Source organism: Cucurbita moschata, unplaced genomic scaffold (assembly GCF_002738365.1).
Source record: "Cucurbita moschata cultivar Rifu unplaced genomic scaffold, Cmos_1.0 Cmo_Scf00022, whole genome shotgun sequence".
In the NCBI taxonomy this organism is placed as follows: Eukaryota; Viridiplantae; Streptophyta; class Magnoliopsida; order Cucurbitales; family Cucurbitaceae; genus Cucurbita; species Cucurbita moschata.
The window spans coordinates 3,136,934-3,163,849 of record NW_019268538.1 but is presented as its reverse complement, the minus strand read 5'-3'; the positions used below and the strand labels follow the sequence as shown (position 1 = coordinate 3,163,849).

At 35.1% G+C, this 26,916-nt stretch overlaps 7 protein-coding genes and 2 non-coding genes across 10 annotated transcripts in view; 4 read left to right on the top strand and 5 right to left on the bottom strand.

Annotated features, from left to right (window-relative positions):
• Window positions 1-6,081, top strand: part of LOC111459512 (respiratory burst oxidase homolog protein A-like) — a 9,472-nt gene extending 3,391 nt beyond the window's left edge. Inside the window, exons 4-14 of one of the 2 annotated variants that reach the window (XM_023102453.1) lie at window positions 476-589; window positions 1,410-1,832; window positions 2,772-3,155; window positions 3,272-3,367; window positions 3,513-3,628; window positions 3,932-4,099; window positions 4,194-4,353; window positions 4,493-4,705; window positions 4,778-4,906; window positions 5,113-5,191; window positions 5,281-6,081. In XM_023102453.1, coding sequence (XP_022958221.1) covers window positions 476-589; window positions 1,410-1,832; window positions 2,772-3,155; window positions 3,272-3,367; window positions 3,513-3,628; window positions 3,932-4,099; window positions 4,194-4,353; window positions 4,493-4,705; window positions 4,778-4,906; window positions 5,113-5,191; window positions 5,281-5,390 — 1,992 coding nt within the window. In that variant the 3' untranslated portion in view covers window positions 5,391-6,081. The remainder of the gene's footprint in view (window positions 1-475; window positions 590-1,409; window positions 1,833-2,771; window positions 3,156-3,271; window positions 3,368-3,512; window positions 3,629-3,931; window positions 4,100-4,193; window positions 4,354-4,492; window positions 4,706-4,777; window positions 4,907-5,112; window positions 5,192-5,280) is intronic. The other variant, XM_023102454.1, reaches the window with a different exon arrangement.
• A 392-nt stretch (window positions 6,082-6,473) lies between these two features.
• On the top strand, window positions 6,474-9,510 carry LOC111459739. Its single transcript, XM_023102768.1, has 3 exons — window positions 6,474-7,317; window positions 8,610-8,902; window positions 9,086-9,510. The coding sequence occupies exons 1-3, from the start codon at window positions 6,722-6,724 to the stop codon at window positions 9,481-9,483; spliced, it is 1,287 nt and encodes a 428-aa protein (XP_022958536.1). The 5' UTR covers window positions 6,474-6,721; the 3' UTR covers window positions 9,484-9,510.
• A 1,776-nt stretch (window positions 9,511-11,286) lies between these two features.
• On the top strand, window positions 11,287-13,104 carry LOC111459581 (major extracellular endoglucanase-like). Its single transcript, XM_023102565.1, has 3 exons — window positions 11,287-11,856; window positions 11,944-12,544; window positions 12,622-13,104. The coding sequence occupies exons 1-3, from the start codon at window positions 11,446-11,448 to the stop codon at window positions 13,053-13,055; spliced, it is 1,446 nt and encodes a 481-aa protein (XP_022958333.1). The 5' UTR covers window positions 11,287-11,445; the 3' UTR covers window positions 13,056-13,104.
• A 337-nt stretch (window positions 13,105-13,441) lies between these two features.
• On the bottom strand, window positions 13,442-15,021 carry LOC111459103 (major extracellular endoglucanase-like). The gene is made up of 3 exons (XM_023101858.1): window positions 14,611-15,021; window positions 13,934-14,531; window positions 13,442-13,860 (listed from the first exon to the last, which is right to left on the bottom strand). The coding sequence occupies exons 1-3, from the start codon at window positions 15,019-15,021 to the stop codon at window positions 13,442-13,444; spliced, it is 1,428 nt and encodes a 475-aa protein (XP_022957626.1).
• Window positions 15,022-17,130: 2,109 nt separating this feature from the next.
• Window positions 17,131-18,716, bottom strand: LOC111459155 (major extracellular endoglucanase-like). The gene is made up of 3 exons (XM_023101922.1): window positions 18,306-18,716; window positions 17,629-18,226; window positions 17,131-17,549 (listed from the first exon to the last, which is right to left on the bottom strand). Exons 1-3 carry the CDS (start codon window positions 18,714-18,716, stop codon window positions 17,131-17,133), a joined length of 1,428 nt encoding a protein of 475 aa, XP_022957690.1.
• A 2,325-nt stretch (window positions 18,717-21,041) lies between these two features.
• LOC111459153 (major extracellular endoglucanase-like) lies at window positions 21,042-22,627 on the bottom strand. Its single transcript, XM_023101920.1, has 3 exons — window positions 22,217-22,627; window positions 21,540-22,137; window positions 21,042-21,460 (listed from the first exon to the last, which is right to left on the bottom strand). Exons 1-3 carry the CDS (start codon window positions 22,625-22,627, stop codon window positions 21,042-21,044), a joined length of 1,428 nt encoding a protein of 475 aa, XP_022957688.1.
• A 1,173-nt stretch (window positions 22,628-23,800) lies between these two features.
• Window positions 23,801-25,937, top strand: LOC111459662 (reticulon-like protein B2). The gene is made up of 5 exons (XM_023102672.1): window positions 23,801-24,171; window positions 24,779-24,959; window positions 25,043-25,184; window positions 25,320-25,389; window positions 25,478-25,937. The coding sequence occupies exons 1-5, from the start codon at window positions 23,967-23,969 to the stop codon at window positions 25,645-25,647; spliced, it is 768 nt and encodes a 255-aa protein (XP_022958440.1). The 5' UTR covers window positions 23,801-23,966; the 3' UTR covers window positions 25,648-25,937.
• Window positions 25,938-26,632: 695 nt separating this feature from the next.
• Window positions 26,633-26,704, bottom strand: TRNAG-UCC. Its single transcript has one exon. It is a non-coding gene; the product is annotated as a tRNA-Gly (tRNA).
• Window positions 26,705-26,796: 92 nt separating this feature from the next.
• Window positions 26,797-26,868, bottom strand: TRNAG-UCC. The gene has a single exon. It is a non-coding gene; the product is annotated as a tRNA-Gly (tRNA).
• Between the last annotated feature and the right edge of the window lie 48 nt (window positions 26,869-26,916).

Genomic DNA, 26,916 nt, shown 5'->3' with positions numbered 1-26,916 from the left:
TATATATATATATATATATATATATATATATATTTTGCATTACCTTAATTCATTTGGTTTGGCCAGCAATCATTTTCGTTATAATAATATCAACGGTAGGAAGGATTTGGTAATCTCAAGCCTGAAATTTCCAAAATTAACCACTCCCAATTGCATATTATAATGAATTATTGTTCTTGTTGAATTCATATTTCTACTCCTACGTTTCCTGCTCTCAAGTCCCAAGCATCATGATTTCATACGTTTTTGTTCAGCTATTTATAGTCCGGATCTATTATCTATTTTAATTTGCAAATTAACCCTCTTGCAGATTTAAGAAATAATTATGAAAATGTTAAATGTAAAGTTATTTAAAAATGGTTGTCCTAACCAGAACTTCCAATTTTTTTAAGTGGGGTTGGTGGGGACTTTTTGGTCACAATATGCCAAAGGTTTGCAAAATTATATCATAATTATGTTAATTTACTTGTTTTAGATTATTATGTTGAGTGCTTCTGCAAACAAGCTATCGAGGTTAAAGGAACAGGCAGAGGAATATGCGGCTCTCATCATGGAGGAGTTGGACCCTGAAAGGCTTGGCTATATTGAGGTTATTTCTCTTCTCCTACATTTTTTTAATGGAGCTACCTTTCATTATTATTTTTCCACTATTTTTAAATTTTATAAATTTATTAGTTTTCCAATATTGTGTCCAATTGTTTCTTAATTATAAAATTCAGGTCAATGACTTATTAAACAAAAAGATAAAAAATTCTAAGACCTGCTAGCCAATTTTTGAAGTTAAATTTGTTAGTCACAAATTTGAAAATTTAGGAACTTGTTGAACATTTTTTCGAACTTTAGGAACCTATTTTATAACAAGTTCAAAGATTTTTGAACTTGTTATTTAACATATATAATATTATTGAAGTTTCTTCCGAAAATTTCATAAATAAATAAAAATTAAATTCCTACGCGTTTGGAATATCTTTAATCATTGTATTTAGACAGGTCTTTGTTTTTTTTTTTTAATTATTTAGGAAGATAGTTTTTGCAAAATAGTTTTCTAAATAAGAGCGTCTCGTAATACTTTTGACTTTTCTCCCCAAAAAGTTGTTGGCTTGAAATCTTAATATTTGAAATGCCACATCCTTTTGACTTGTGACATGTCTAAATATTTATTAGGGTTGATGGCGTTTTAGCTTTATAATATAGAAATTACAATAGGCTGCGAACTATTTTTTAACAAAATTTAATTTATCGATTGGGTTGTTCTATTAACTTGGAGATGTAGTTGGCTGCCTAAATCCCTTTTATACATTTAAATATTTAATTAACTACATCAATGGTTTGACTAATTTTTGTTGAAGTTTGTTAATGATTTAAATAATGACGATTTTGCAATTTGTGTGGTGATCGCCGTGGTGCAGCTGTGGCAATTGGAAACCCTTTTGCTACAGAAGGACACGTATCTGAATTACAGTCAAGCCCTCAGCTATACCAGCCAAGCACTGAGCCAGAACATACAGGGACTAAGGAGCAAAGGCCCCATAACAAGGCTAAGTACAAAACTGCTCTACTATTTGCAGGAGAATTGGAGGAGAATATGGGTGTTGACTTTATGGGTCACGATCATGGTTGGGCTTTTCGCGTGGAAATTCTTCCAATACAAGCGCAAGGCAGCGTACGAGGTCATGGGCTACTGTCTTCTTACGGCTAAGGGTGCGGCTGAGACTCTGAAGTTCAACATGGCCATCATTTTGCTGCCCGTATGTAGAAATACCATCACTTGGATAAGGTCGACCTGGCTGGGATATTTTGTACCATTTGACGACAATATCAATTTTCATAAGGTACACATATCCACATCCCTCGTTTCTTAATTTCTATTTTCCACACAATTGCTTGGCTTTATCCGGAATTATTAGTTTATTAGTGGTCAACCTGGTGCCTTCCTGTAATTAGGCCATTATTGTTGACGTAATGAAGAATGGAGATGACTAGCCGGTGCTACTTAGCTGTAAACGCCCAAGTAACGTGAACTTTGTGGTTTGCCAATTTATTTAGGTTGAACCGTTTTTTTTCTTTAATTATTAATTTTGAATAGTTATTGCAGTCTTTTAAACAAATTTCTGAGAATAATGCTAAGATAATCCCAAGAGTAAGGTGGCTTGACGCTTAGGTGACAAAAATTGCTGAAATGGTTCTAAATATCATTTGATTCAAACTTTTAGCACTGATTCTACCTTTTATTTTATTTATATTACCAATGTCTTGTGACTAATTTTTTGTAGTATAAAATTTCATTTTGGAACTTGTAATTAAATTTGTGTGTTGCATTCCAATGTACCTATTTATCCAAAGAATAGAAAGTTAATTATTCAATACACAGGTTTTGTTAGCCTATAAATTGAACTGAAGATAGCTTCAACAAAATTCAGCAGTCGTCATTGATTTGTTTGTTCAACTGTAACAAAATCTCTACCAGTGAACAAATACCAAGGATTTTTCCTTTGATGCTTTTAGTTCCAGGAACAAAATCTCGTCATTGACTTGTTTGTTCAACTGTAACAATGTCTTAAAGGATAATATGATTTGGATGTCAATCACCATAAGGTGAAAGATTTTTGCTAGTTTTTAAGTGCAACTTGAAACTTATTTAGAATGTAAACTGCAATGATGACAAAGGTAATTTTTGGATGCCCTGAATTTAGTTTGTCTAAGAAGTCTGAGTCCATGAAATATGGAATATCAAGTATTTGACACTCTAAATTCAATTTTGTGCACTGCAGACGATTGCCGCAGCCATTGTAGTTGGTGTCATTCTCCATGTGGGGAACCATCTTGCCTGTGATTTTCCAAGGCTCGTACAGTCATCTAATGAAACCTACAATTATGTGAAGGACTACTTCGGACCACAAAAGCCAACCTACTTAGATTTGGTTAAGGGATGGGAAGGTGTGACTGGTATACTAATGGTCATCTTCATGGCAGTAGCATTCACTCTAGCTACCCGATGGTTTAGGAGGAGCCTGATTAAGCTGCCCAAGCCGTTTGATAGGCTGACTGGTTTCAATGCCTTCTGGTATTCACACCACCTGTTTGTCATTGTTTACATCTTGCTCGTCATCCATGGCATATTCCTCTACCTTGAACACAGATGGTACCGTAAGACAGTAAGTATGATGATACTTACCTTTTAGTACTTCTCTATTTGGCTCAAACAGGGAATTTATTTTGCACTAACCAGGCAATTAGAAATGTTTGCTGAGGTACTGCTTTTTGCATGCAGACTTGGATGTATCTTGCCGTCCCAGTTTTACTATATGCTGGAGAAAGGACACTTAGATTCTTCCGCTCAGGCTTCTACAGTGTTCGACTCGTCAAGGTTTCTGATAACACTCACATCTGCAGTTAGAATCCTTATGATATTGGCACATAATCTCTCTCTCTCTGATATAATGTCAAACTAGTCAAGACTAGACTTCAAAAAGTTCATGTCTTCCAACCGTTCCATGTGTCTGCTTTTCCAGGTGGCTATTTACCCGGGGAATGTTCTTGCTTTACAAATGTCTAAACCTCCTCAGTTCCGATACAAGAGTGGACAGTACATGTTTGTCCAATGTCCTGCTGTTTCTCCATTTGAGTGGTAAATACCATCATAACTCTTGCTAGATATTAAATGAATGAGCTTCTCTGTTACTCAATTATCTGATACTAAGAGGAGCCTTGACATTTGTGAATTTTATGCAGTTTTTAATCACATTGTCATATCCTATTTATTATTTATGTCTATAATGTTCTGTCTAGTTCTTCTTTACAAGTTTGTCACTATATTTCAAGAATCTCGACTGAAACTTGTTGCGGTTCAGGAAGACAATTTTTTGTGTGCGAAGGATTTATACTTTCATTAGATGTAATTTTCTATTGCGCCTATCATATTTGTCTGCAGGCATCCATTTTCGATTACTTCTGCTCCAGGAGATGACTATTTGAGTGTTCACATACGTCAACTGGGTGATTGGACACAAGAGTTGAAGAGAGTATTTGCTGAAGCCTGCGAGCCACCTGTTGCTGGGAAGAGTGGGTTGCTCAGGGCTGATGAAACGACCAAGAAGTGGTATGCACATCTTCAAATCTCTTCATTTCCGAATTGTGGCCTTATCTCTGTGGAATACTCTTGATGGATTGATTTCACATGCAATGCATTGCAGTTTGCCGAAGCTCTTAATAGATGGACCTTATGGCGCGCCAGCTCAAGACTACAGAAATTATGATGTTCTATTACTTGTTGGTCTTGGTATTGGAGCAACACCTTTCATTAGCATCTTAAAGGATTTGCTTAACAACATTGTCAAAATGGAGGAGCAAGCAGTAAGTACCTGCATGCATCACTTTCATCCTGAATTTTCAGTTAATATGTGCCTATTTAATTAGCAAAATCTTTGATTCGGAGCTTTATGCATAAACTTTTTTCTTGTCATCTCTTATCATTAATATGATAATTATAAAGCTTTCCCTTCCTCAGGATTCAATAGAAGATGGCGGTAAAGAATCGGATCTCAGTTTTGGAAGCACAGACTCTTCCAATACTCCAAGGGTTTCTCCTAAGCAAAAGAAATTTGTGAAGACGACTAATGCTTACTTTTACTGGGTAACTAGGGAGCAGGGATCGTTTGATTGGTTCAAAGGGGTCATGAATGAAGTCGCTGAGATGGACCAAAGGGTAATATAGAACTAAAGTTAGATCATCATGTTTCTATGGATTCGTTTTTTAACCTTGTGACTTGAAACTTAGGGTGTCATTGAGATGCACAACTTCCTGACCAGTGTGTACGAGGAAGGAGACGCTAGATCAGCCCTCATCACGATGGTCCAAGCACTAAATCACGCAAAGAATGGGATGGATATAGTCTCTGGCACCCGGGTAAATTTCTACTTTCTAAGCAATTTTCTGATTGGCTTCTAAATTTTGGAGTGCACATTGTTTCTGGTATTAGCTACCAAATAAGTTTCATCTTTTCTTGTGAACTTCAAAGAAACCAACGAATTCTAGTTGCACATTCAGTTTTCTAGATGATGGTAGGCTAATTTCCCATCTTCTGAAAGGTCCATTTCCTTTACATGAATCAGGTCAGAACTCATTTTGCAAGGCCCAATTGGAAGAAAGTATTCTCCAGAATTTGTACCAAGCATTGCAATGCTAAAATAGGTGAGTACGCTTCAAAACATAACAACAGGAAGATAGACAACTGAATTTCTTAATCTAATTCTTCTCATTTTGACATTATTTGGGATCAGGAGTATTCTACTGTGGTGCTCCAATCCTTGCTAAAGAACTCAGCAACCTCTGCTATAAATTCAATCAACAAGGCCCAACTAAGTTTGACTTTCACAAGGAACACTTCTGAGAACACAGTTTGCGGGTACACATATTCGTAACTCTTAACTTCTCCCCGTATATTTATGTATACTTGGAAGGCCCTTCCCATGTGTCAGAAAAATTGTATTGTACAGTTTTTCGGCAGGAAAGGAAACAGAAATAACCTTGGAAATAGAAGAGAGTATATGTATAAAAATAATGAGACTTTGGCCATTTAGTACTTAGTACAACCGTGAAAATTCCTGGTTGAAGAAACGAAACGATAACTTAGTTGGAACTTATTCCTGGCCTGTGTTCAAGTTAGTAGGGCGATGCCTTGGGACTTGTTTATTAAAGTGATGGGAGGTGATGGACCTGTGCTGTCATGTTGTTAGGAGGCTACAGCTGAAATGAACTGGTTGGTTGATAATGACCCGATTGGAAGGTGATTGGGTAGTGGCCGTGGGCATTAGGACACAGTTTTGAAATCCCGAAAGCTAAAGCTGTAATAGTTTGTGGTGGAACTAGGAATTAGGATGCCTTTTCTCATCGGCTCTACTTCCTTTTTCCCCCATTTTGTTTCGTTTTGTTTTGTTTTGTTTTCCTTTCCAAGATTATAGCTTTTAGGAATCCATCCATCTATCTATATTGTCATTGCTGGTGCAGAGTTTCAGCTTTGATTCATTTATGTAAATATAAATCACAGTTATATATTTTGTTCATCAAATGCTCATTCTGTCCATATTTTTTGGATTTTTATCAATTGTCTTCTTTTCTTCGAGTTCAAACATGTGTGATAAAAGAAGTCATAGGCGCTTGGGCTTACCGTAGATCTCTCACGGGTCTTAACTAGTTGTACTATACTACTCTCACTGGTCTTAACTAGTTGTACTATACTCGTGTAGCTTAAGTTAAAGCTTGACTATAACCAGCTGTGCTGTGTTCGAATAGCTTAAAGCTGTGTTCGAATAGCTTAAGTTAAGCTTGACTATAACCAGTTGTGCTATGCTCGAGTAGCTCAAGTTAAGCTTAAGCTCGACTATAACCCTTTGCTCGAGTAGCTCAAGCTAAAGCTTTAGACTATATCAAGCTCACGTAGCTAAAATATGTATTAGAGGTGAAATACCCTTGACTTGTAGTCAATCCATCAGCTCAACTGGCTTATGTGCTGGCGCGTGACCTGGCGGTCCCATCACCACTGCCGGACATGTGGCCCCTTGATGTGACACTTTGGTTAGCCAAAGGCAACACGCGTGGCCTGGAAACAGACACCCCGCCGGCTCACTCCATAACCGTCAACCGACTCCTTCCATTCCCACTAATTTCAGTATATAAAAACCCCTCTTTTTTCTTCTTCTTCCTCTCGACTCTGCAACAACAATGGGCGAACACTCCCACAGCTTTCCATTGCCACACTCCCAAGCTCACCACAAAACTCCAAAAAACGAACCATCCAACAAATGCTTCATCTACATCTTCTCCTCCTTCGTCTTCCTCTGCGTCGCCCTTCTGATCTTCTCTCTCATCGTTCTGCGCGTTAATTCCCCGACCATCGACCTCTCTTCCATCTCCGTCCGCAAGTTTTCCATCTCTAATACTAATTCCTCTTCCTCCTCGCTTAATCTGACCTTGATTGCTGAATTCTCCCTTGATAATTCGAACTTCGGTCCCTTCATTTTCGATTACGTCACCGTCGTTTTCATGTACGGCGGCGTCATCGTCGGCGAAAGGAGTACTGGCGGGGGCAGGGCTGAGGCGAAGGGGACGACGAGGATGAACGTTTCTGTTGAAGCTTCTGTGGAGAATGTTAGCAGCGATTTGAATGGTTCGGGGATTTTGAATATGAGTAGCTTTGCGAAATTTGGAGGGAGAATTCATTTGATTCATGTTTTAAGAAAGAGGATTTGGTCGGAGATTAGTTGTTCCATTAATCTGGATTTGAACACTCATCAAATTCAGCCTCGTTGGGTTTGTGAGTGATTTAGAATCATAATTTTTGATGAACTCGAGAACCCTAATTACTCTATTTTTTGTGATATTATGTTCATTTAAATTTTTGTCAGAGATGATTAAAATCCATTAAAGACCTTAATTAATGGAAAAAATGAACCACCGTTTTATCATATCCCCTTTCACTTCTATGAAACCATTCCTTTCACAGCCCCACAAATCCCCTCATCCTCCTTCACCACCAACCGGAATCAATGGCGGCCGACGAAACATCTGGCGACCTGCCGGCGACACTCCGATCAAGGCGGAAAGCATCAGAAAAATACATCAATACCTCCTTCATTTACCTCTTCGCTCTCGCTTCCATCGCAGTAAAAGATCTGGCACTATGGCTTCTCGCCGACCCCTTCATTGCCATGGGAAAATTCGAATAGAGAGGTGTTAGATGAACACGACTCTCTACCCTAAATAGGATCATTCCCCAAAATACTTCATATAAATGGAAATGGAAAATGGAAAGAGCATTTTGGATTATAAATCCATGATTATTCTCTAAATTAATCGACGTGGGACTTTCATCAAACCGATTTGGGTGTGTTAGAATCGGCTAGGTGAAAAGGGTCGTCTGGGTATTAAAAAAAAGGAAGTTTATGGTGAAAGTGAAACTGAATCCGAGCTTGAAAAATGGTGGGATGTGACCAATGTTTTTTTTTTTGCCTAATTTTCTGTTCCCTTTTTCCACAGCAATTTTTCCAACCGTAATGACCTTGAAAAAGAAACCTACGATGTTAACCAAAAAAATCTTAATACCTTTTAATTTATAAAATTTCTTTAATTGCTTCATACATATTAATTTGACCTTACTAACTTTAATTAATCATGTATTATTTATTGCATTCTAAGACTTAATGTCACCATAACTTCAATTTGATTTATATCATTTTTAATTTTTTTAAAAAATTCGTTCTATATAATTTGGTCAAATATTTTAAACTAGAAAAAAAATAAAAACAAATAATAATTCAATAATATGAATAGATAGGTCTTAGATAACAACTAATATTAAATAGAAACGTAATTATTTTTTGTTTAGAAAATTCAATGCTAAATTGCCATAATTCTAAAATAAAAAAAATACCTAATTTTGTAATTTAAAATTATTTATATTCATATCCTTCTTGACGTACAAGTTATTCAAAGCTAATCGAGTCAACCTTTTGCCCAAATCAACACGCATTTTTGACAAACTAATTATTTTAAAAAACACTGACTTTTATAATTCAAAAATAAAAATGAATTTGAAATCCCAACAATTAAATACCCAACATATCCCTTCTTTTACGATCATTTCCCCCATAGCCATGGCCGAGAAAGACCAGGTCAAACCCTTGGCTTCACCCGCCACCCATCTCCGGAGCGACGACGATCAGTTTCTTCCCCCTCCGGCCAAGCTCCGCCTCCACAGGAACAAATACATCATGTGCTCCGGCTGCTTTGCCGCACTCCTCTTGATCCTCGCCGTTATCGGCATCGTCCTCGGCTTCACCGTCCTCCATATCAAAACCCCAGATCTCAAAATCGATAAGCTCTCGTTTTCAAATGCTACTTCAAGTAAGTTTAATGTTAGAAGAATTTGATTATGTCAAAAGTTAGAGTATTGTTAGATACTTAATTTAATTATTTGTGTGTTAGTTCAGTATTCAATATGATCATCCAAAATTCCAATTATTTATGTTTCTCGCTTAGTTATTGTATTTAAATGAATTTTAATAATTCACCGTTTTTCTTTCTTAGATGGCGGCGTAATCATTGTGGTCAGTGTCTTCGTGCGAAATCCTAATGTCGCGTCGTTCAAATACTTAAAAGCCACGACGGTGATTTACTACCATGACAAGATGATCGGAGAGGGAGAGACGCCGGGGGGAGAGGCGAAGGCAAAGGACACGATGACGATGAATGTGACGATGGAGATCAAGGCGGAGGAAATGGATGAGGGTTTGAGTTTGATGGAGGATTTGAAGTCAGGAGGTTTGAATATCAGTAGCTACACGGAAATCCCAGGAAGGGTCAAAATAATTGGATTCATCAGAAAAAGGTTTGAGGTTAAAATGGAGTGCTCATTCACTTACAATGCTAAAACCCAAACAATTGAAAGGGAAGATTGTGATCAACATGTAAAAATGTCTGATTAATGAAGGATTATGGGAGGAATTTGAAACGACATGACTACTAAGTTCATAGTTTTGGATTATGAGGAGTATTAAAATTTATAATTACAGGACGGTGGTTAGTTATTCATTTTGTGGAATATATTACTTTTTTACTTTGCTTATGTAATTATTTAGTACGTTGGATCAATACTGAATTTGTTTGATCACGAGTGAGTGTGACTCCCAAACCTTTGTAACGACTCATGTCTATGGTCATGTTACTTACTCTTTGTTTCTTAAAAAGTGAAAACTATTCCCACAAACTAACTCGAGTTCTTACGACACGTTTTGTTCTTACTCGTATGCACCCTAGAAAATTTTTCAAAAGGTCACGTGCAATATAGAATTGCTTGAAGCAAAATGTACGTAACCATAAAGTTCTAATAATTGAGCTATTAGTAAGGAGAGTGAATCTTATTGGTATAGGTAGTAACTTTCCATTTTCGAAAGTCTTTCTAAACTATCATATCCTCAGGATCTCTCTCATTCAGACGTGGTTTCGGTTTATTCATGTACCCCTCATTTGCTCGAGTGTCACATACCTACCAACTTTCGCATTAGTTTGTTTTCAAACCACATCTTACTGGGAGAGATACTGCTCTAATACAATTTGTAATGTCTCATGCCCAGGATTCAGAGTCATCAGGTGACGAATCTAGATTACAAATCTTGATCTATCCTAGACAGATGCGTTACAATTTTGGTAGACCCTAAGAGATTGGTCAAACATTTTAGAATGACCCATTAATCCAAAACCAGTTCGGTGTGTTGGGTCATCCCTCCTAAAGTTGGCCTAAGTTTAACGTCATGACTTTTTAAACTTCACATTAACTAGCTATCGAGAAAAAAAGAAAAAGAAAAAGAAATTGTTTGAAAAAAGAAGGCTAGATGGACAATTTATTATTTTATCGGTGGGGACAAAAATTATAGACTTCATTTTTTCTCCTTCCAGAGAATCAAATTCAAAAGGTGACGTTTTTAAAGGGAGGACATTGAGGCTCATAATATAAGTTCTTACCAAACTATACATCGAATAGCCAAACTACACGTCGAATTGTTTACGATCAAAAAGACAAAGCCGTCTAAACTTATTTATTATATGCTTTGAACGTTCGAATATTTTACTTTCTAAAAATATATATATATATACACACATATATACATATATACACATACTAGCTTGTGCCTGTCATGTTTAAATCTTTTTTAACTATGCAATTTGAGACGGACAGTCATTATTATTAAGTAAGGGCATAAACGACTCACGTTACTTAGTATATTCGAGGCCATGATCTAAATAAATAAAATATTTTAAATAATTTTATTACATTTTTTTAAAATTAGATAATTGAGATGTTAACTATTTTTATTTTTATTAATTTAGATTATTAAAATATGATTTATTAAGTGAAAAAATCTCTTCTACTAAAAAGAAATGGAGTAGGATATTATATAAGAACTTACCATAAACCTAGTTAGTTACTATTTTTATTTTTAATTTGGGATGGAAATAAGCTTTGAGTTTTAGTTTAAAAAAAAAAAGGCGATAATATTAAAATATTGATTCTGTGGGCGAGATATTTATGAACCATTACCAAATGAGTTTTAGCTTTGTTAGAATATTGTGTTTATTACTCAACAAATTACCAAATGAGCTAAGAAAAAATGGAAGGAGTTTTGATATTTGATCTTGTGAACAAATTTCAACCTATTAAAGAGATATATAAGCAACTTTTGAGTTATGCTTCTCTCACCCGGATTCATAAAAGAGAAAAAAAAATGGGAAGAACTTTTCAAATAGTTATTTTTCTAGCATTGTTTGTGTTTTTATCTCCTTCTGTTTATTCTTTACCGTTGTCAACAAAAGGAAGGTGGATCATTGATTCGACAACAGGGCGTCGAGTGAAGCTTGTGTGTGTGAATTGGCCTTCCCACACACAGAGCATGCTAATAGAAGGTCTCAACCACAGGCCATTAAAAGAGCTAGCAGATGAGGCAATCAAGTTGAGGTTTAATTGTGTACGACTCACGTATGCAACTCAAATGTTCACTCGTTATGCAAATAGGACAGTTGAAGAGAATTTTGACCTTCTTGATTTAGAGACAGCAAAAGCTGGATTGGCTCAAAATAATCCTTTTGTGTTGAACAAGACTATTGCTGAAGCTTATGAAGCCGTTGTTGATGTGCTTGGAGAGAGTGGTTTAATGGTGATTGCTGACAACCATATTAGCCAACCAAGATGGTGTTGCTCTCTTGACGATGGCAATGGTTTCTTTGGAGACCGCTATTTTGACCCTCAAGAATGGCTACAAGGTCTTAGCTTAGTTGCTCAACGCTTTTCCAAGAAATCAACGGTTCGTAAGCATTAAGGAAAATTCTCAAACTCTTACCGACTTCTAAAATTTTTCATTAACAATTTTTGTTTTTTTTGTAACATTTAGGTGGTTGGAATGAGCCTACGTAATGAGATACGAGGAACCAATGAAAATGCAAATGATTGGAACAATTATGTTACTCAAGGAGTAACAACAATCCACAACATTAACCCAAATGTTTTAGTGATTGTTTCGGGCCTAAATTATGATAATGATCTTCGATGCTTAAAAGAGAAGCCCTTGAATGTAAGCACCTTAGACAACAAGTTGGTTTTTGAGGTGCACTTGTATTCGTTCAGTGGAGATTCAGAGAGTAAATTTATAAACCAGCCACTAAATAATATTTGTGCAAATATTATCAATGGCTTTGTAGACCATGCTGAATTCGTAACGGAAGGATCAAACCCATTTCCTTTGTTCGTCAGCGAATATGGGTATGATCAGAGAGAGGTTAACGATGCAGAAAACCGCTTCATGAGTTGCTTCACAGCTCATCTTGCACAAAAAGATTTAGATTGGGCATTATGGACTTGGCAAGGTAGCTATTATTACAGGGAAGGTCAAGCAGAGCCGGGAGAAACTTTTGGAGTTCTCGACTCCAATTGGACTCAAATTAAAAATCCTAACTTTGTCCAGAAGTTTCAACTATTGCAGACTATGTTACAAGGTAAGTATAAATATATTAACGATTTTGAACATATGAATCTATAGTAAGTGTATAAGAAATTCTTTTATGGTGCACAGATCCAAATTCCAATGCATCGTTTTCGTATGTTATATATCATCCACAAAGTGGCCAATGCATCCAAGTCTCAAATGACAACAAAGATATTTTCATGGGTAATTGCTCCATCTCAAGTCGATGGACTCATGACAATGATAGCACTCCAATTAGGATGTCGAGCACTAGTTTATGCTTAAAAACCAGCGGAGAAGGTCTTATGCCATCTCTCTCAATAGATTGCTTAGGCCCACAGAGTTCTTGGAGCGCCATTTCAAACACTAAGCTTCATTTGGCCACCATAGCTCCAAATGGGAAAAGTCTTTGCTTGCAGGTCGAAAGCTCTAATTCTTCAAAAATTGTGACAAACTCATGTATTTGCACTAATGGTGCTCCAAATTGCCTCCAAGACACCCGAAGTCAATGGTTTGAACTTGTTAAAACCAACGCATTGTGAGTTGCTTATGTATTCCGAAGAATAAATATATGACAGGCCCAACTTTGAATGGGCCCCTATTTTATCTCTAATTTTATTCATACATATTACAAATTAAATAATAATATTACAAATTAAATAATAATATTACAAATTAAATAATAATATTACAAATTAAATAATAATATTACAAATTAAATAATAATATTACAAATTAAATAATAATATCGTATAAAAGATTGGACATATAATCAATAATAGAAAAAGTTTATTGGTCGTTCAACTGCGATTTTAAGCATAAAATCGACAACCCTAATATAACCTAGGCATTTACAAAACTTTCATGTCAGCCATGACTGGATATTATTGACCAAATTCTAAATTCCTGTTAAAAACTAACAAATAAACTAAGCAACGTTGGTTGGAACGAGCTTGAACCATTGACTCTGAGGATCATCCATGCAACTCTCCGCGTCTAGACAAATACATTTCTTCACAACAATTGAAGTATCAGATTCCTTCTCCAAGCAAAAACTGTCTTCGCCAACTTTTGTGGACAATTGGAGCTTTGCTTTGGAAGCCACCGTCCAATTGTATTCGTCACCGGAGCAGTCGGTGGATACGATTGGCGATTTGCCATCTCCTGCGGACTTCAAACACTGCCCGTTTGACAACAACTTCATCGGACTTGCATCTCCACTATGGTTCCATTGGGTTGGAGTGGCACAATCGCCAAGTTCAATTCCTCCTTTGCCGTCAGATTTGACACATTGCCCAGACACGGGATGTAATATTATGTATGACATTGGTGCTTTAGAATTTAGATCTACAAAAATAAGAGCTTTAGTTTCAAATTCTAACTAAAGAAATATATAAATGCATGATATGTTAAAATTAACCTTGATTCACTCTCTTGATAAGTTGAAGCATCTGTTTAAGTTTTGGGTTTCGATCTTTAGTCCAAGAGTGATCCATAACACCGAAACTTTCATCAGGATCTTCATGACCCTGTCTATACATATAACTTCCTTGGAATGCCCATAAGGCCCAATCAATATCCTTCTCGGCAATTCGAGCCAAAAAGCAGCTCATGAACCGATTCTCAGCCTCGTTGCCCCCTGATTGATCATACCCAAATTCACTAATGAACAAAGGATAAGGATTCTTCATGTCCACTACGAACCCAGCTTCCCGTTCAAACTTCTCCATGATTTCGTTGCATATTATGTTTAATGGCTTTTTCACAAATTTGCTTTCGTTATCCCCACTAAACGAGTAGAGATGTGCTTCCAACACTACTTTGTTCTGAAAGGTATAGCCTAGTGGCCTTTTCTTTAGTTGACTTAAATCATTGTCATAGTTTAATCCAGAAATGATTATGAGAAGATTCGGGTTTATTCTATGGATTAGTTGGCTTCCTCTTCTCATGTAATAGCACCAAGCATCATTGTTTGTAAATGGCCCTCGAAGCTCGTTTCTTAGACTCATTCCTACCACCTTTTACAAAGAAAAAGAGAAAATTAGAATACGATATACATATTATAGAAATGTTCCCGTTAAAATGCACAAAACTCACATGTGGATTACAAGTGAATTGCGCAGCAACAAATGACAGGCCTTGAAGCCATTCATTAGGGTTGAAATTGCGATCTCCAAAGAAACCATTGCCATCATCGAGAGAGCAGCACCACCTCGGCTGACTAATATGATTATCTAAAATAACCATGATGCCTTCCGAGCCCAAACAATTAATAACCATTTGAAACGCCTTAGCAATAGTCATTTTCAATATCTCAGGGTTGTGCTTTGCAACTCCACTCTTGACATCAGCAATATCTAGACCATCTAAAACATCACCAACACACTCATATGCATAACGAGTAAACATATGAACAGACCAAGTCAATCGAACACAATTGAATTGGCGACTAGTGATCTCAGACGCCAACTCTTTCAATGGACGCTTGTCGAGTCCTTGAGCAACCATGGACTGTGCATGTGATACCAAATTGACACAACTCAACTTCACACGATCACCTGTTCGAGCATCTATAATCCATCTTCCACTAGTGGAGAGAGGCAAGGATTGAGAAAAGGCGAACAAAGAAAAAAGAATTAAAGAAATTAGAGAGAGTGAGTTTGCCATTGTGGGAAGGTAGAAGTGAGAAGTACAAGTAATGGAGTGGTAAGAAGGTTGTATTTATAGGGATGAGAAAGAGAAGGTCGGAGGGTTGTTTTATTTCTTGATTGGATTAACTAATTTTATTTATTTATTTATTGTTTTTACTTTCTATTTATAGTTGGAGTTGAAGGTAACGGTTTCAAAAATTGACATTAACTTCTAACATATAAATTTTCAAAATGAAGATATTAATAGAAACTTGAATAAGTTTTAATTAATTAATTCAGATTGCAAAAAAGTAATAAGTAAATAAGTTATAATTTTAGTTTAACAACATTTGGTAAGAGGTTGAGTATTTAATGTTTATATTAAGTTATTTAGTGGAAACATATTTGTGGAAAGAGAAGGAATTTGTCCACTTCATCAAATGACCAAACTACCCTCTTCTTTCATAAATTACTAAATTACACTCACCTTTTATTATGGTAACTAGGGTTGTACACGATTGGGTATATCCATAGCAAATGACCAAACTACCAAATTATACTCATCTTTCATCATGGTAACTCGGGTTGTACACAATTTGGCACATCTACTTCAACAAATGACTAAATTACTCTCACCTTTCGTCATGGTAACATGGAAGGTAGGTTTAGTTCAATTATAACTTTATTTATTTATTATTATTTTGTTTATTTATTTATTTATTTATTTATTTTTGCCTATCCATTTCCATTTGAATTTATTATTACTATTATTTTTGCTAAGTTTATTATTATTATTATTAAAAAAAAATGCTTTTAGCTTTATAATTCAATAATAACTTATTATCATCCCTAATCCAATTTAAATACCAAACCAAAAACCACTTTTTATTACCACCGAAGAGAACTAAATTTTTGTAGAAAAAATTGGTTATTTTTCTAGCTTTTTAACTCTTTAGATTTTCTTATGTTTGTGTTTGTTTCTTTTTTTAATTATTTTTTTCGTAGGAGATCTATCTCACATCCATAACTCATCCCTAGTGCCTATAGGTAGTTTTAGACCGGTATCTTTTGAATTAGATAGTATGGCTCGTAATAATCTATCTTCGGGAGCATACGATGATTCTTTCGCCATATGAGACGTTAATTTACCTACTAAAATATCGCCCCCACATCACAATTCTAGAGTAATGAGCGTTTGCTAAAATATAGAATAAGGATATAGAAACAAGAACCAATCCCAACAAAAAAGCAGAATAAATGAAGTTATTAAATAATAGTACTCCCGTACTTCCTAAAATAAGACTTGAGCCCAACAAGACTACAATCATATATCGGTCAAGGCAAATTTATTATATGTAGTGAAAAATAGAGATAAAAAAAAATCTAAATGTTTATGTTTTTCATGACCTTATTGATCTGATGGAACCCCCATCTCACGTAGTTGCTAGAATGGAATTAGTCAGGCTTCGAGCCCTATCTCGATCGCCCATTGAGCTTTACAAGAATTTCAATTTAAATACAAACATCAAAATTATCAAAAAAAAAAAAAAAAAAAAAAAAAAAAAAAAAAAAAAAAAAAAAAAAAAAAAAAAAAAAAAAAAAAAAAAAAAAAAAAAAAAAAAAAAAAAAAAAAAAAAAAAAAAAAAAAAAAAAAAAAAAAAAAAAAAAAAAAAAAAAACCATTCATTAAACATAGATTGAGCTTGAAAAGCTTAATCTGACATGATTCTACACTTTTTCAATGGAAAATTTTAATTATGCCTAAAACACTGACCATTGTGTAAATATCCTATTTTAATTTTTTTTCTTTTAATTTTTTTCTTGACATCTATTTTAGCTCAAATTATGTGTTCATTTAAATAAAAAGGAAAAGATGAGTATGAAAAGATCATTGAGATTATTGATCAATACGATTTAAGAACAAAATTCCAAATGGACATAGACACTAAAACCGAATTCTAAATTCCTATTAAAAACAAACAAATAAACTAAGCAACATTGGTTGGAACAAGCTTGAACCATTGACTCTGAGGATCATCCATGCAACTCTCCGCATCTAGACAAACACATTTCTTCACAACAATTGAAGTTTCAGATTCCTTCTCCAAGCAAAAACTCTCTTCGCCAACTTTTGTGGACAATTGGAGCTTTGCTTTGGAAGCTACTGTCCAATTGTATTCATCACCGGAGCAGTTAGTGGATACGATTGGCGATTTTCCATCTCCCGCGGACTTCAAACACTGCCCGTTTGACAACAACTTCATCGGACTTGCATCTCCACTATGGTTCCATTGGGTTGGAGTGGCACAATCGCCGAGTTCAATTCCTCCTTTGCCGTCGGATTTGACACATTGTCCTGATACCGGATGTAGCATTATGTATGACATTGGTGCATTAGAATTTAGATCTGCAAAAATATGAGCTTTAGTTTCAATATTCTAACCAAAGATATATATTAAATGTTTGATATGAAGCAACAAATTAACCTTGATTCACTCTCTTGATAAGTTGAAGCATTTGTTTAAGTTTTGGGTTACGATCTTTAGTCCAAGAGTGATCCATAACACCAAAACTTTCATCAGGATCAACATGACCCTGTCTATACATATAACTTCCTTGGAACGCCCACAAGGCCCAATCAATATCCTTCTCGGCAATTCGAGCCAAAAAGCAGCTCATGAACCGATTCTCAGCCTCGTTGCTCCCCGATTGATCATACCCAAATTCACTAATGAACAAAGGATAAGGATTCTTCATGTCCACCACGAACCCAGCTTCCCGTTCAAACTTCTCCATGATTTCGTTGCATATTATGTTTAATGGCTTCTTCACAAATTTGCTTTCGTTATCCCCACTAAACGAGTAGAGATGTGCTTCCAACACTACTTTGTTCTGAAAGGTATAGCCTAGTGGCCTTTTCTTTAGTTGACTTAAATCATTGCCATAGTTCAATCCAGAAATGATTATGAGAAGATTCGGGTTTATTCTATGGATTAGTTGGCTTCCTCTTCTCATGTAATAGCACCAAGCATCATTGTTTGTAAATGGCCCTCGAAGCTCGTTTCTTAGACTCATTCCTACCACCTTTTACAAAGAAAAAGAGAAAATTAGAATACGATATACATATTATAGAAATGTTCCCGTTAAAATGCACAAAACTCACATGTGGATTACAAGTGAATTGCGCAGCAACAAATGACAAGCCTTGAAGCCATTCATTAGGGTTGAAATTGCGATCTCCAAAGAAACCATTGCCATCATCGAGAGAGCAGCACCACCTCGGCTGACTAATATGATTATCTAAAATAACCATGATGCCTTCCGAGCCCAAACAATTAATAACGGTTTGAAACGCCTTAGCAACAGTCATTTTCAATATCTCAGGGTTGTGCTTTGCAACTCCACTCTTGACATCAGCAATATCTAGACCATCTAAAACATCACCAACACACTCATATGCATAACGAGTAAACATATGAACGGACCAAGTCAATCGAACGCAATTGAATTTGCGACTAGAGATCTCAGACACCAACTCTTTCAATGGACGCTTGTCGAGTCCTTGAGCAACCATGGACTGTGTATGCGATACCAAATTGACACAACTCAACTTCACACGATCTCCTGTTCGAGCATCTACAATCCATCTTCCACTAGTGGAAAGAGGCAAGGATTGAGAAAAAGCGAACAAAGAAAAAATGATTAAAGAAATTAGAGAGAGTGAGTTTGCCATTGTGGGAAAGTAGAAGTGAAAAGTACGAGTAACGAAGTGGTAAGAAGATTGTATTTATAGGAAGTAGAAAGAGAAGGGCGGAGGGTTGTTTTATTTCTTGATTCGATTAACCAATTTTATTTATTTATTTACTTTCTATTTATAGTTGGAGTTGAAGGTAACGGTTTCAAAAATGGACATTAACTTCTCACATATAAATTTTCAAAACGAGATATTAATAGAAACTTGCGAATAATATAATTTAAGATTTGAATAAAATAAATAAGTTATAATTTTAGTTTAAGAGATTGAGTATTTAATCACATTAGCTAAGTTTATATTGACTTGATTGTAAGTTATTTAGTGGAAACATATTTGTGGAAAGAGAGAATTTGTTGTTTTAACCAGAACTCATACTCTAAACACACCTACTTCGACTAATGACCAAATTACCCTCATCTTTCGCGTTAAATGAACAAATTACACTCACCTTTCATTACGGTAACTAGTGTAGTTAAATGACCAAATTACACTCACCTTTCATTTTGGTAACTAGGGTTGTACACGATTTGGCATATCCACTTTGGCAAATGACCAAACTACCAAATTACACTCACCTTTCATCATGGTAACTCGGGTTCTACACGATTTGGCACATCTACTTCAACAAATGACCAAATTACTCTCATTTTTCGTCATGGTAACTAGGAAGGTAGGTTTAGTTCAATTGTAACTTTATTTATTTATTTATTATTATTATTATTATTATTATTATTTGCTTATTTATTTATTATTATTATTATTGCCTATCCATTCCCATTGGAATTTATTATTATTATTATTTTTGCTAAGTTTATTATTATTATTAAAAAAAATGCTTTTAGCTTTATAATTCAATAATAACTTATTTATCGGTCTATGCAGTATTGGTTCGAATCGATTTTTCAAGCTTACTCTATAGATTTTCTTTCGGGTTTTATGTTAATGTTATCAATTCACTGTTTCTTTTTTTAATTATTGTTTTTTTTTTACTTTTTTTTGTTATTGTTTTTTTTTAACTTTGTTAGGAAATTATGTTTTTATTTATTAGTTTATGTTTTTTTTTAATTATTGTATTGTTTTTTTTAAACTTTGTTTGGAAATTATGTTTTTGTTTATTAGTTTTATGTTTTTTTTAAATTATTGTTATTGTTTTTTTTTAACTTTGTTTGGAAATTATGTTTTTCTTTATACGTTTTATGCTTCTTTTTTTTTTTAATTATTGTTTTATTTTTTATTTTCAACTTTGTTTGTTATTGTTTTTTTTTTAATTATTGTTATTGTTTTTTTTAAACTTTGTTTGGAAATTATGTTTTTCTTTATACGTTTTATGCTTTTTTTTTTAAATTATTGTTTTATTTTTTATTTTTAACTTTGTTTGTTATTGATTTTTCCAAACTTTGTTTGGAAATTATGTTTTTGTTTATTAGTTTTATGCTTTTTTATCTCCTAGTATGGCTTCTAATAATCTATTTTTGAAGTAGATACTTGAATGCTTAGTATGACTTGTAATTATCTATTTTTGTCTAAATTTCAGAATAAAATATAGAATAAAGATATAGAAACAAGAAAATCATGTATTGGTCCAAGCAAATCCGTTTTATATAGTAAAAAAAGAGATAAAAAAATCTAAATATTTATGTTCTTCATGACCTTATTGATCTGACCAGGAAAAAAAAAAAGGATAATCAATGGAACCCCCATCCCCCATCTCACTGCGGTTGCTAGAATGGAATTAGTTGAGACTTCGAGCAGCCCTATCTCGATCGTCCATTGAGCTTTACAAGAATTTAGATTTAAATACAAACATCAAAATTATCAAAAAAAAAAAAAAAAAAAACCATTCATTAAACTTAGATTGAGCTTAAAAAGCTCTCCACATGAATTTTTTTTTTTAATTAGGCCTAAAACACTAACATTTTGTAAATATCCTATTTTCACATTTTTTTTTTTCTTGGCATCTATTTTATCTCTATGTTCATTTAAATAAATAGGAACAGTTTTGGTACGAAAAGATCATTGAGATTATTGATCAATACGATTTAAGAACAAAATCGACAACTCAAAGATACTCTTAACCTAGCCCCTACAAAATTCCAAATCCAATGCTGTAAAACCCTAAATTCCTATTAAAAACGAACAAATAAACTAAGCAACATTGGTTGGAACAAGCTTGAACCATTGACTCTGAGGATCATCCATGCAACTCTCCGCGTCTAGACAAATACATTTCTTCACAACAATTGAAGTTTCAGATTCCTTCTCCAAGCAAAAACTCTCTTCGCCAACTTTTGTGGACAATTGGAGCTTTGCTTTGGAAGCCACCGTCCAATTGTATTCGTCACCGGAGCAATCAATGGATACGATTGGCGATTTTCCATCTCCCGCGGACTTCAAACACTGCCCGTTTGACAACAACTTCATCGGACTTGCATCTCCACTATGGTTCCATTGGGTTGGAGTGGCACAATCGCCGAGTTCAATTCCTCCTTTGCCGTCGGATTTGACACATTGCCCTGATACCGGATGTAGCATTATGTATGACATTGGTGCATTAGAATTTAGATCTGCAAAAATATGAGCTTTAGTTTCAATATTCTAACCAAAGATATATATTAAATGTTTGATATGAAGCAACAAATTAACCTTGATTCACTCTCTTGATAAGTTGAAGCATTTGTTTAAGTTTTGGGTTACGATCTTTAGTCCAAGAGTGATCCATAACACCAAAACTTTCATCAGGATCAACATGACCTTGTCTATACATATAACTTCCTTGGAACGCCCACAAGGCCCAATCAATATCCTTCTCGGCAATTCGAGCCAAAAAGCAACTCATGAACCGATTCTCAGCCTCGTTGCCCCCTGATTGATTATACCCAAATTCACTAATGAACAAAGGATAAGGATTCTTCATGTCCACTACGAACCCAGCTTCCCGTTCAAACTTCTCCATGATTTCGTTGCATATTATGTTTAATGGCTTTTTCACAAACTTGCTTTCGTTATCCCCACTAAACGAATAGAGATGTGCTTCCAACACTACTTTGTTCTGAAAGGTATAGCCTAGTGGCCTTTTCTTTAGTTGACTTAAATCATTGCCATAGTTTAATCCAGAAATGATTATGAGAAGATTTGGGTTTATTCTATGGATTAGTTGGCTTCCTCTTCTCATGTAATAGCACCAAGCATCATTGTTTGTAAATGGCCCTCGAAGCTCGTTTCTTAGACTCATTCCTACCACCTTTTACAAAGAAAAAGAGAAAATTAGAATACGATATACATATTATAGAAAGATTCCCGTTAAAATGCATAAAACTCACATGTGGATTACAAGTGAATTGCGCAGCAACAAATGACAAGCCTTGAAGCCATTCATTAGGGTTGAAATTGCGATCTCCAAAGAAACCATTGCCATCATCAAGAGAGCAGCACCACCTCGGCTGACTAATATGATTATCTAAAATAACCATGATGCCTTCTGAGCCCAAACAATTAATAACGGTTTGAAACGCCTTAGCAACAGTCATTTTCAATATCTCAGGGTTGTGCTTTGCAACTCCACTCTTGACATCAGCAATATCTAGACCATCTAAGACATCACCAACACACTCATATGCATAACGAGTAAACATATGAACAGACCAAGTCAATCGAACACAATTGAATTGGCGATTAGTGATCTCAGACGCCAACTCTTTCAATGGACGCTTGTCGAGTCCTTGAGCAACCATGGACTGTGTATGCGATACCAAATTGACACAACTCAACTTCACACGATCTCCTGTTCGGGCATCTACAATCCATCTTCCACTAGTGGAAAGAGGCAAGGATTGAGAAAAAGCGAACAAAGAAAAAATGATTAAAGAAATTAGATATTGTGATTTTGCCATTGTGCTTAAAGTACGAGGAATAAAGGGCAATGAAGTGATCTATTTATAGAGAGTAGATAGAGAATTTGAAGAAGATATGGTATACTATTTTTTGTTTTTATTTTTTATTTTTTATTTTTCTACATTCATAATTTTTTGGATTTGAAAACCAAATTTATAGCATTTTTCAGTTTTGATTTCATTTATTTTCCTTTGCTTTCTATTTATAGTTTGTGCTACGTTTGAAATGAAGCCCACTAGTCAATGTGTGATGTGGGCTACAATTATTTTCTTGACATATCGAGGAGTATAAAAGACATGCATTATTTTCATTATAAGTCTCTCTCCGGATGTATCAATTATATATATATATATAGAGGTGAGCATGCAAGTGAAATCTCATAGAAAAGAACTTGATTACTATTTTAAGTTATTTTCAAACTTCATATCAAATGCATTGATCTAATCAAATATTAGACGAACGAACGACGAACATTTGATCCTGTATGGTTATTATTATTATTATTTGGGCGTGAGAATTCAACCATTAATTTATAAACTAATATATGAATTAAAAACTAAAATGTCTCTATTCTATTACGTTAAAATAATATTTGTTTGTAGTTAAAATCAAAGACTTTTAAAACCAATTAAAAAAAAATAGTTTTTTAAAAAGAAAATAGGAGAGTTTTGGATCCTTGTTAGAAAAAGAATCATGAACGTCAGTACAAACCACGTGGCAGCAGATAAAAACAAGGAAGGAGATTTAATTTAATAAATAAAAAAGGGTCCAGTTAGAGGTGGTGGAAGTCACGTGGGGAGCCTTGTGGTTTGAATTTTGTACGTGATTCTTTTCATTAAAAATAATAATAAAAAGCGTGACGTGTTCGAATCGCAATGGATTTCTTAATGGAGTCTTCTTTGTGGCTATCAACGCAAAACCTAAAAATGAAATGATGGTGGGGCTCTAAATCTGGCCCGCCCTGGTTTTCAACGGCTCAGATGCTTCTTCTAGATTCATCCATTATTCATTGACACACAGCAACGGAATCGCACCCTGCTCTGGGCTTGTGGATTTAGCGGAACACGGACAAAAAAGGGGTTTTCAGTTTTCATTTTGATCCGTTTTTTCTCACTTCCTGAACGGTTGCAAGTGATTTTTGGGATCTGTTGTAGCTTGTTCTTGGTGATTCTGGCAGCCATGACGGAGCATCACGAGCACCAGCATGAGGAGCCCAAAGCCGAGTCGTTGATTGACAAGATTGCCGAGAAGATTCACGCTCATGATTCCTCTTCTTCCGATTCCGAGGATGATAAGGGGAGTGCTTCTGCTACTATCAAATCTAAGATTTATCGCCTCTTCGGCAGGGAAAGGCCCGTCCACAAGGTTTTTGGTGGTGGGAAACGTGAGTAATTCTCATTATTTTGTTTTCAGAGTTTGCTCTCATCTCCTTCTTATGGTGGAAATTCTGTGACTGGTTTTCGTGTTTCGATTTCAGTGTCTCGGTTTGATTTGTTTACTTCTAAGTGGATTTACTGTTTGAAGAAATTTCTGGATGTTGAATTTGGATTATCTTTGAATTTCTTCTTTTTCTATTGAAATTATTTGCTTCCGTTGTGGATCGGATATCTCACAGGGGAACTTTCAGCTGAGTTTCATAGATCTAGATCTATTTACAGTTCTGGCTAAGGCTTTTAAGTCGATCCTGTTTCATTCTCCAATACTTGTTCTACAATGCTCTATTTCTTGGATTTTCAATTTCGGGATGCGAGATTGCAAGATATTATCTTTTGCTTGATTTCTTTAGCATGGTGTCAATTGTTCTTTTACAAAATTGAACTACGAACTTCAAACCATTCGAGAATTGTCGAGTAATAATCCTCTTCCTGTTCCATGGTAGCACGAAAATCACTTTGGGTTAAGAAAATTTTGATGTTATACAAAGTCATTTTTTCGGTGATGTATCTCATTATCATTGTTTTCCCTCCTTTATCCCAATCTCTTCTCTTCAGCGGCTGATATCTTCCTGTGGAGAAACAAAAAGGTCTCCGGTGGAGTTCTAGGAGGAGCCACAGTTGCATGGATTTTGTTTGAGCTGCTTGAGTATCACTTTCTGACATTGATTTGCCACATTTTGATGGCTGCTCTTGCAGTAGTGTTTTTGTGGTCTAATGCTTCTTTCTTCATTAACAAGTATGTTTTTCTAGCTTGCCATTCAATTCATCTTTTGAATGTTTGCTTAGCCGCTGTCTATGGCTGACACCTTTTCCGCACAGGTCTCTGCCACACATCCCTCAAGTTCACATTCCAGAGGGGCCAGTTAAAGAGATTGCCTCTGCTTTGAGAGTTGAGATCAATAGGGCCATCGCTGTGTTGAGAGAAATTGCATCAGGAAGAGATCTGAAGAGCTTTCTTTCTGTATGTTAACTTCTACCTCTTGGAATCTTGTTCATAAAGGCAGTTACTAAATTTAAGAAACCATCTCATGAAAATTAAGCTTATGTTATACGGTTTTATCTTAAGAACTCATACTCTCATAATTTTGTCTGCTAGGCAATTGCTGGTTTGTGGGTTCTGTCCATTGTAGGAAGTTGGTTCAACTTCCTTACCCTGCTATATATTGGTGAGGAAGTTGTTACTTAATTAGTTGTGAATACCCATTAGTCTTGTCCATTTTAGTGACGTTTGTTGTGCAATCAAATATGTAACAGGAGTTATTTTGCTCTTCACTGTGCCTGTGTTCTACGAGAAATACGACGACAAGGTTGATTCGTATGCAGAGAAGGCAATGGCAGAGCTGAAGAAGCAGTATGCAGTGTTTGATGCGAAAGTGTTGTCTAAAATCCCAAGAGGACCACTGAAGGACAAGAAGATTGCTTGAGGAGGCGATGTCCGGAGTGTTGTGGTGGTAGCAGGTCCTGTTTTTTATCAAACTCTATGAACTTGGTAGGCTTTTTGTCGTTGGCGTTCTGAAGTTTCATCCATGAAAGAATCTGTTTTTTAGTTGTGTTCTCATCAGTGGGGTTGGCAATGTGGACTAATTTGTGGATTGCTGATAATACACATGATTTTGGTACACTATTTAATGGCCCTGTTTTATATGTTAAGCCTTAGTGAAGCACAATTTGATAGGTTTGATTGATGATATAAAGTGAGTGTTCCATTCTGGTTGGGCTATTAGTGATGTGATGTGCAGGGATAAGAATGTTGTGAGATCTTCCATGGATCCTTCATTCTACAAGCATTTCATAATTTTTTTTTTTTTTTTTTTTGTATTATTATAATTTTAATTTTTTTTATGGAATACTAATGGATGATTTAGTTATTAAGACAATTCTTGTTATTTCAAATATTTTCTGGAACTTTTTAATATCTATGCTATGCTTTTAATATTTATAAAAAATAAAGGTCAAAATACTCTTTTCTTTTGTCCGTGTACTTCAGAATTTGTTCGATATCAATGTACTTTTAATAAATTTTAAAATTTTACTGATAACTTTTTCATTTAAACAAAAAGTGGGACCCCTACGACTTTTATATATAATATTTGAAAATATCTCTTATCTCTTTTTATATTGAAATATTAATATTCTAATCATTTTAGTTGTCTTAACTAAATTGGTCGAAGGTAATTAAATTACTATGATGGTGATGGTGATATTGTATTGATTACAATATGTCTAAGTAATGTGTTTGTCGAGAATAAGTAATGTGTTTGTCGAGAATAAGTAATGTGTTCGTCGAGAGAGTCAAACTTGAGTCTAATATTTGGAAGACAATTATACTTAGTACGAACATTGTTAGGAGAGATTAGGAGAGATGTAAGAAAATAGGAGAAAAAAAAAAGAATTATTTTGCAAAAGTAATGCGTTTGTCAGGAGTCGAACCCAGGTCTATTGCTTGGAAGGCAATTATCCTAACCATTGGACTACAAACGCTGTTGGAAGCCAAGTTGATGTAATGCATTTGCCGAGCTTTAACAAAAATAAAATAGGAGGAAAGAAAATAAGGAATTATTTTGCAAATGTAATGCGTTTGCAGGGAGTCGAACCCGGGTCTATTGCTTGGAAGGCAATTATCCTAACCGTTGGACTACAAACGCCAAGCCAAAAAAAGTGCATTTGCAGAGCTTTAACAAAAAAAAAAAAAA

What these genes read in the sequence shown, in the direction of transcription:
- LOC111459739 (XM_023102768.1), top strand. Translation starts at nt 6,722, where the DNA reads ATGGGCGAACACTCCCACAGCTTTCCATTGCCACACTCCCAAGCTCAC. An exon ending in CAGCCTCGTTGGGTTTGTGA is followed by an intron (nt 7,318 to 8,609) that starts GTGATTTAGAAT and finishes CCAACAATTAAA; the next exon opens with TACCCAACATATCCCTTCTT. An exon ending in GTTTTCAAATGCTACTTCAA is followed by an intron (nt 8,903 to 9,085) that starts GTAAGTTTAATG and finishes TTTCTTTCTTAG; the next exon opens with ATGGCGGCGTAATCATTGTG.
- LOC111459581 (XM_023102565.1), top strand. Translation starts at nt 11,446, where the DNA reads ATGCTAATAGAAGGTCTCAACCACAGGCCATTAAAAGAGCTAGCAGAT. An exon ending in GCTTTTCCAAGAAATCAACG is followed by an intron (nt 11,857 to 11,943) that starts GTTCGTAAGCAT and finishes TGTAACATTTAG; the next exon opens with GTGGTTGGAATGAGCCTACG. An exon ending in ATTGCAGACTATGTTACAAG is followed by an intron (nt 12,545 to 12,621) that starts GTAAGTATAAAT and finishes TATGGTGCACAG; the next exon opens with ATCCAAATTCCAATGCATCG.
- LOC111459103 (XM_023101858.1), bottom strand. Translation starts at nt 15,021, where the DNA reads ATGGTTGCTCAAGGACTCGACAAGCGTCCATTGAAAGAGTTGGCGTCT. An exon ending in AATTCACTTGTAATCCACAT is followed by an intron (nt 14,532 to 14,610) that starts GTGAGTTTTGTG and finishes TCTTTGTAAAAG; the next exon opens with GTGGTAGGAATGAGTCTAAG. An exon ending in TATCAAGAGAGTGAATCAAG is followed by an intron (nt 13,861 to 13,933) that starts GTTAATTTTAAC and finishes TTATTTTTGTAG; the next exon opens with ATCTAAATTCTAAAGCACCA.
- LOC111459155 (XM_023101922.1), bottom strand. Translation starts at nt 18,716, where the DNA reads ATGGTTGCTCAAGGACTCGACAAGCGTCCATTGAAAGAGTTGGTGTCT. An exon ending in AATTCACTTGTAATCCACAT is followed by an intron (nt 18,227 to 18,305) that starts GTGAGTTTTGTG and finishes TCTTTGTAAAAG; the next exon opens with GTGGTAGGAATGAGTCTAAG. An exon ending in TATCAAGAGAGTGAATCAAG is followed by an intron (nt 17,550 to 17,628) that starts GTTAATTTGTTG and finishes ATATTTTTGCAG; the next exon opens with ATCTAAATTCTAATGCACCA.
- LOC111459153 (XM_023101920.1), bottom strand. Translation starts at nt 22,627, where the DNA reads ATGGTTGCTCAAGGACTCGACAAGCGTCCATTGAAAGAGTTGGCGTCT. An exon ending in AATTCACTTGTAATCCACAT is followed by an intron (nt 22,138 to 22,216) that starts GTGAGTTTTATG and finishes TCTTTGTAAAAG; the next exon opens with GTGGTAGGAATGAGTCTAAG. An exon ending in TATCAAGAGAGTGAATCAAG is followed by an intron (nt 21,461 to 21,539) that starts GTTAATTTGTTG and finishes ATATTTTTGCAG; the next exon opens with ATCTAAATTCTAATGCACCA.
- LOC111459662 (XM_023102672.1), top strand. Translation starts at nt 23,967, where the DNA reads ATGACGGAGCATCACGAGCACCAGCATGAGGAGCCCAAAGCCGAGTCG. An exon ending in GCTTCTTTCTTCATTAACAA is followed by an intron (nt 24,960 to 25,042) that starts GTATGTTTTTCT and finishes TTTTCCGCACAG; the next exon opens with GTCTCTGCCACACATCCCTC. An exon ending in CCTTACCCTGCTATATATTG is followed by an intron (nt 25,390 to 25,477) that starts GTGAGGAAGTTG and finishes AATATGTAACAG; the next exon opens with GAGTTATTTTGCTCTTCACT.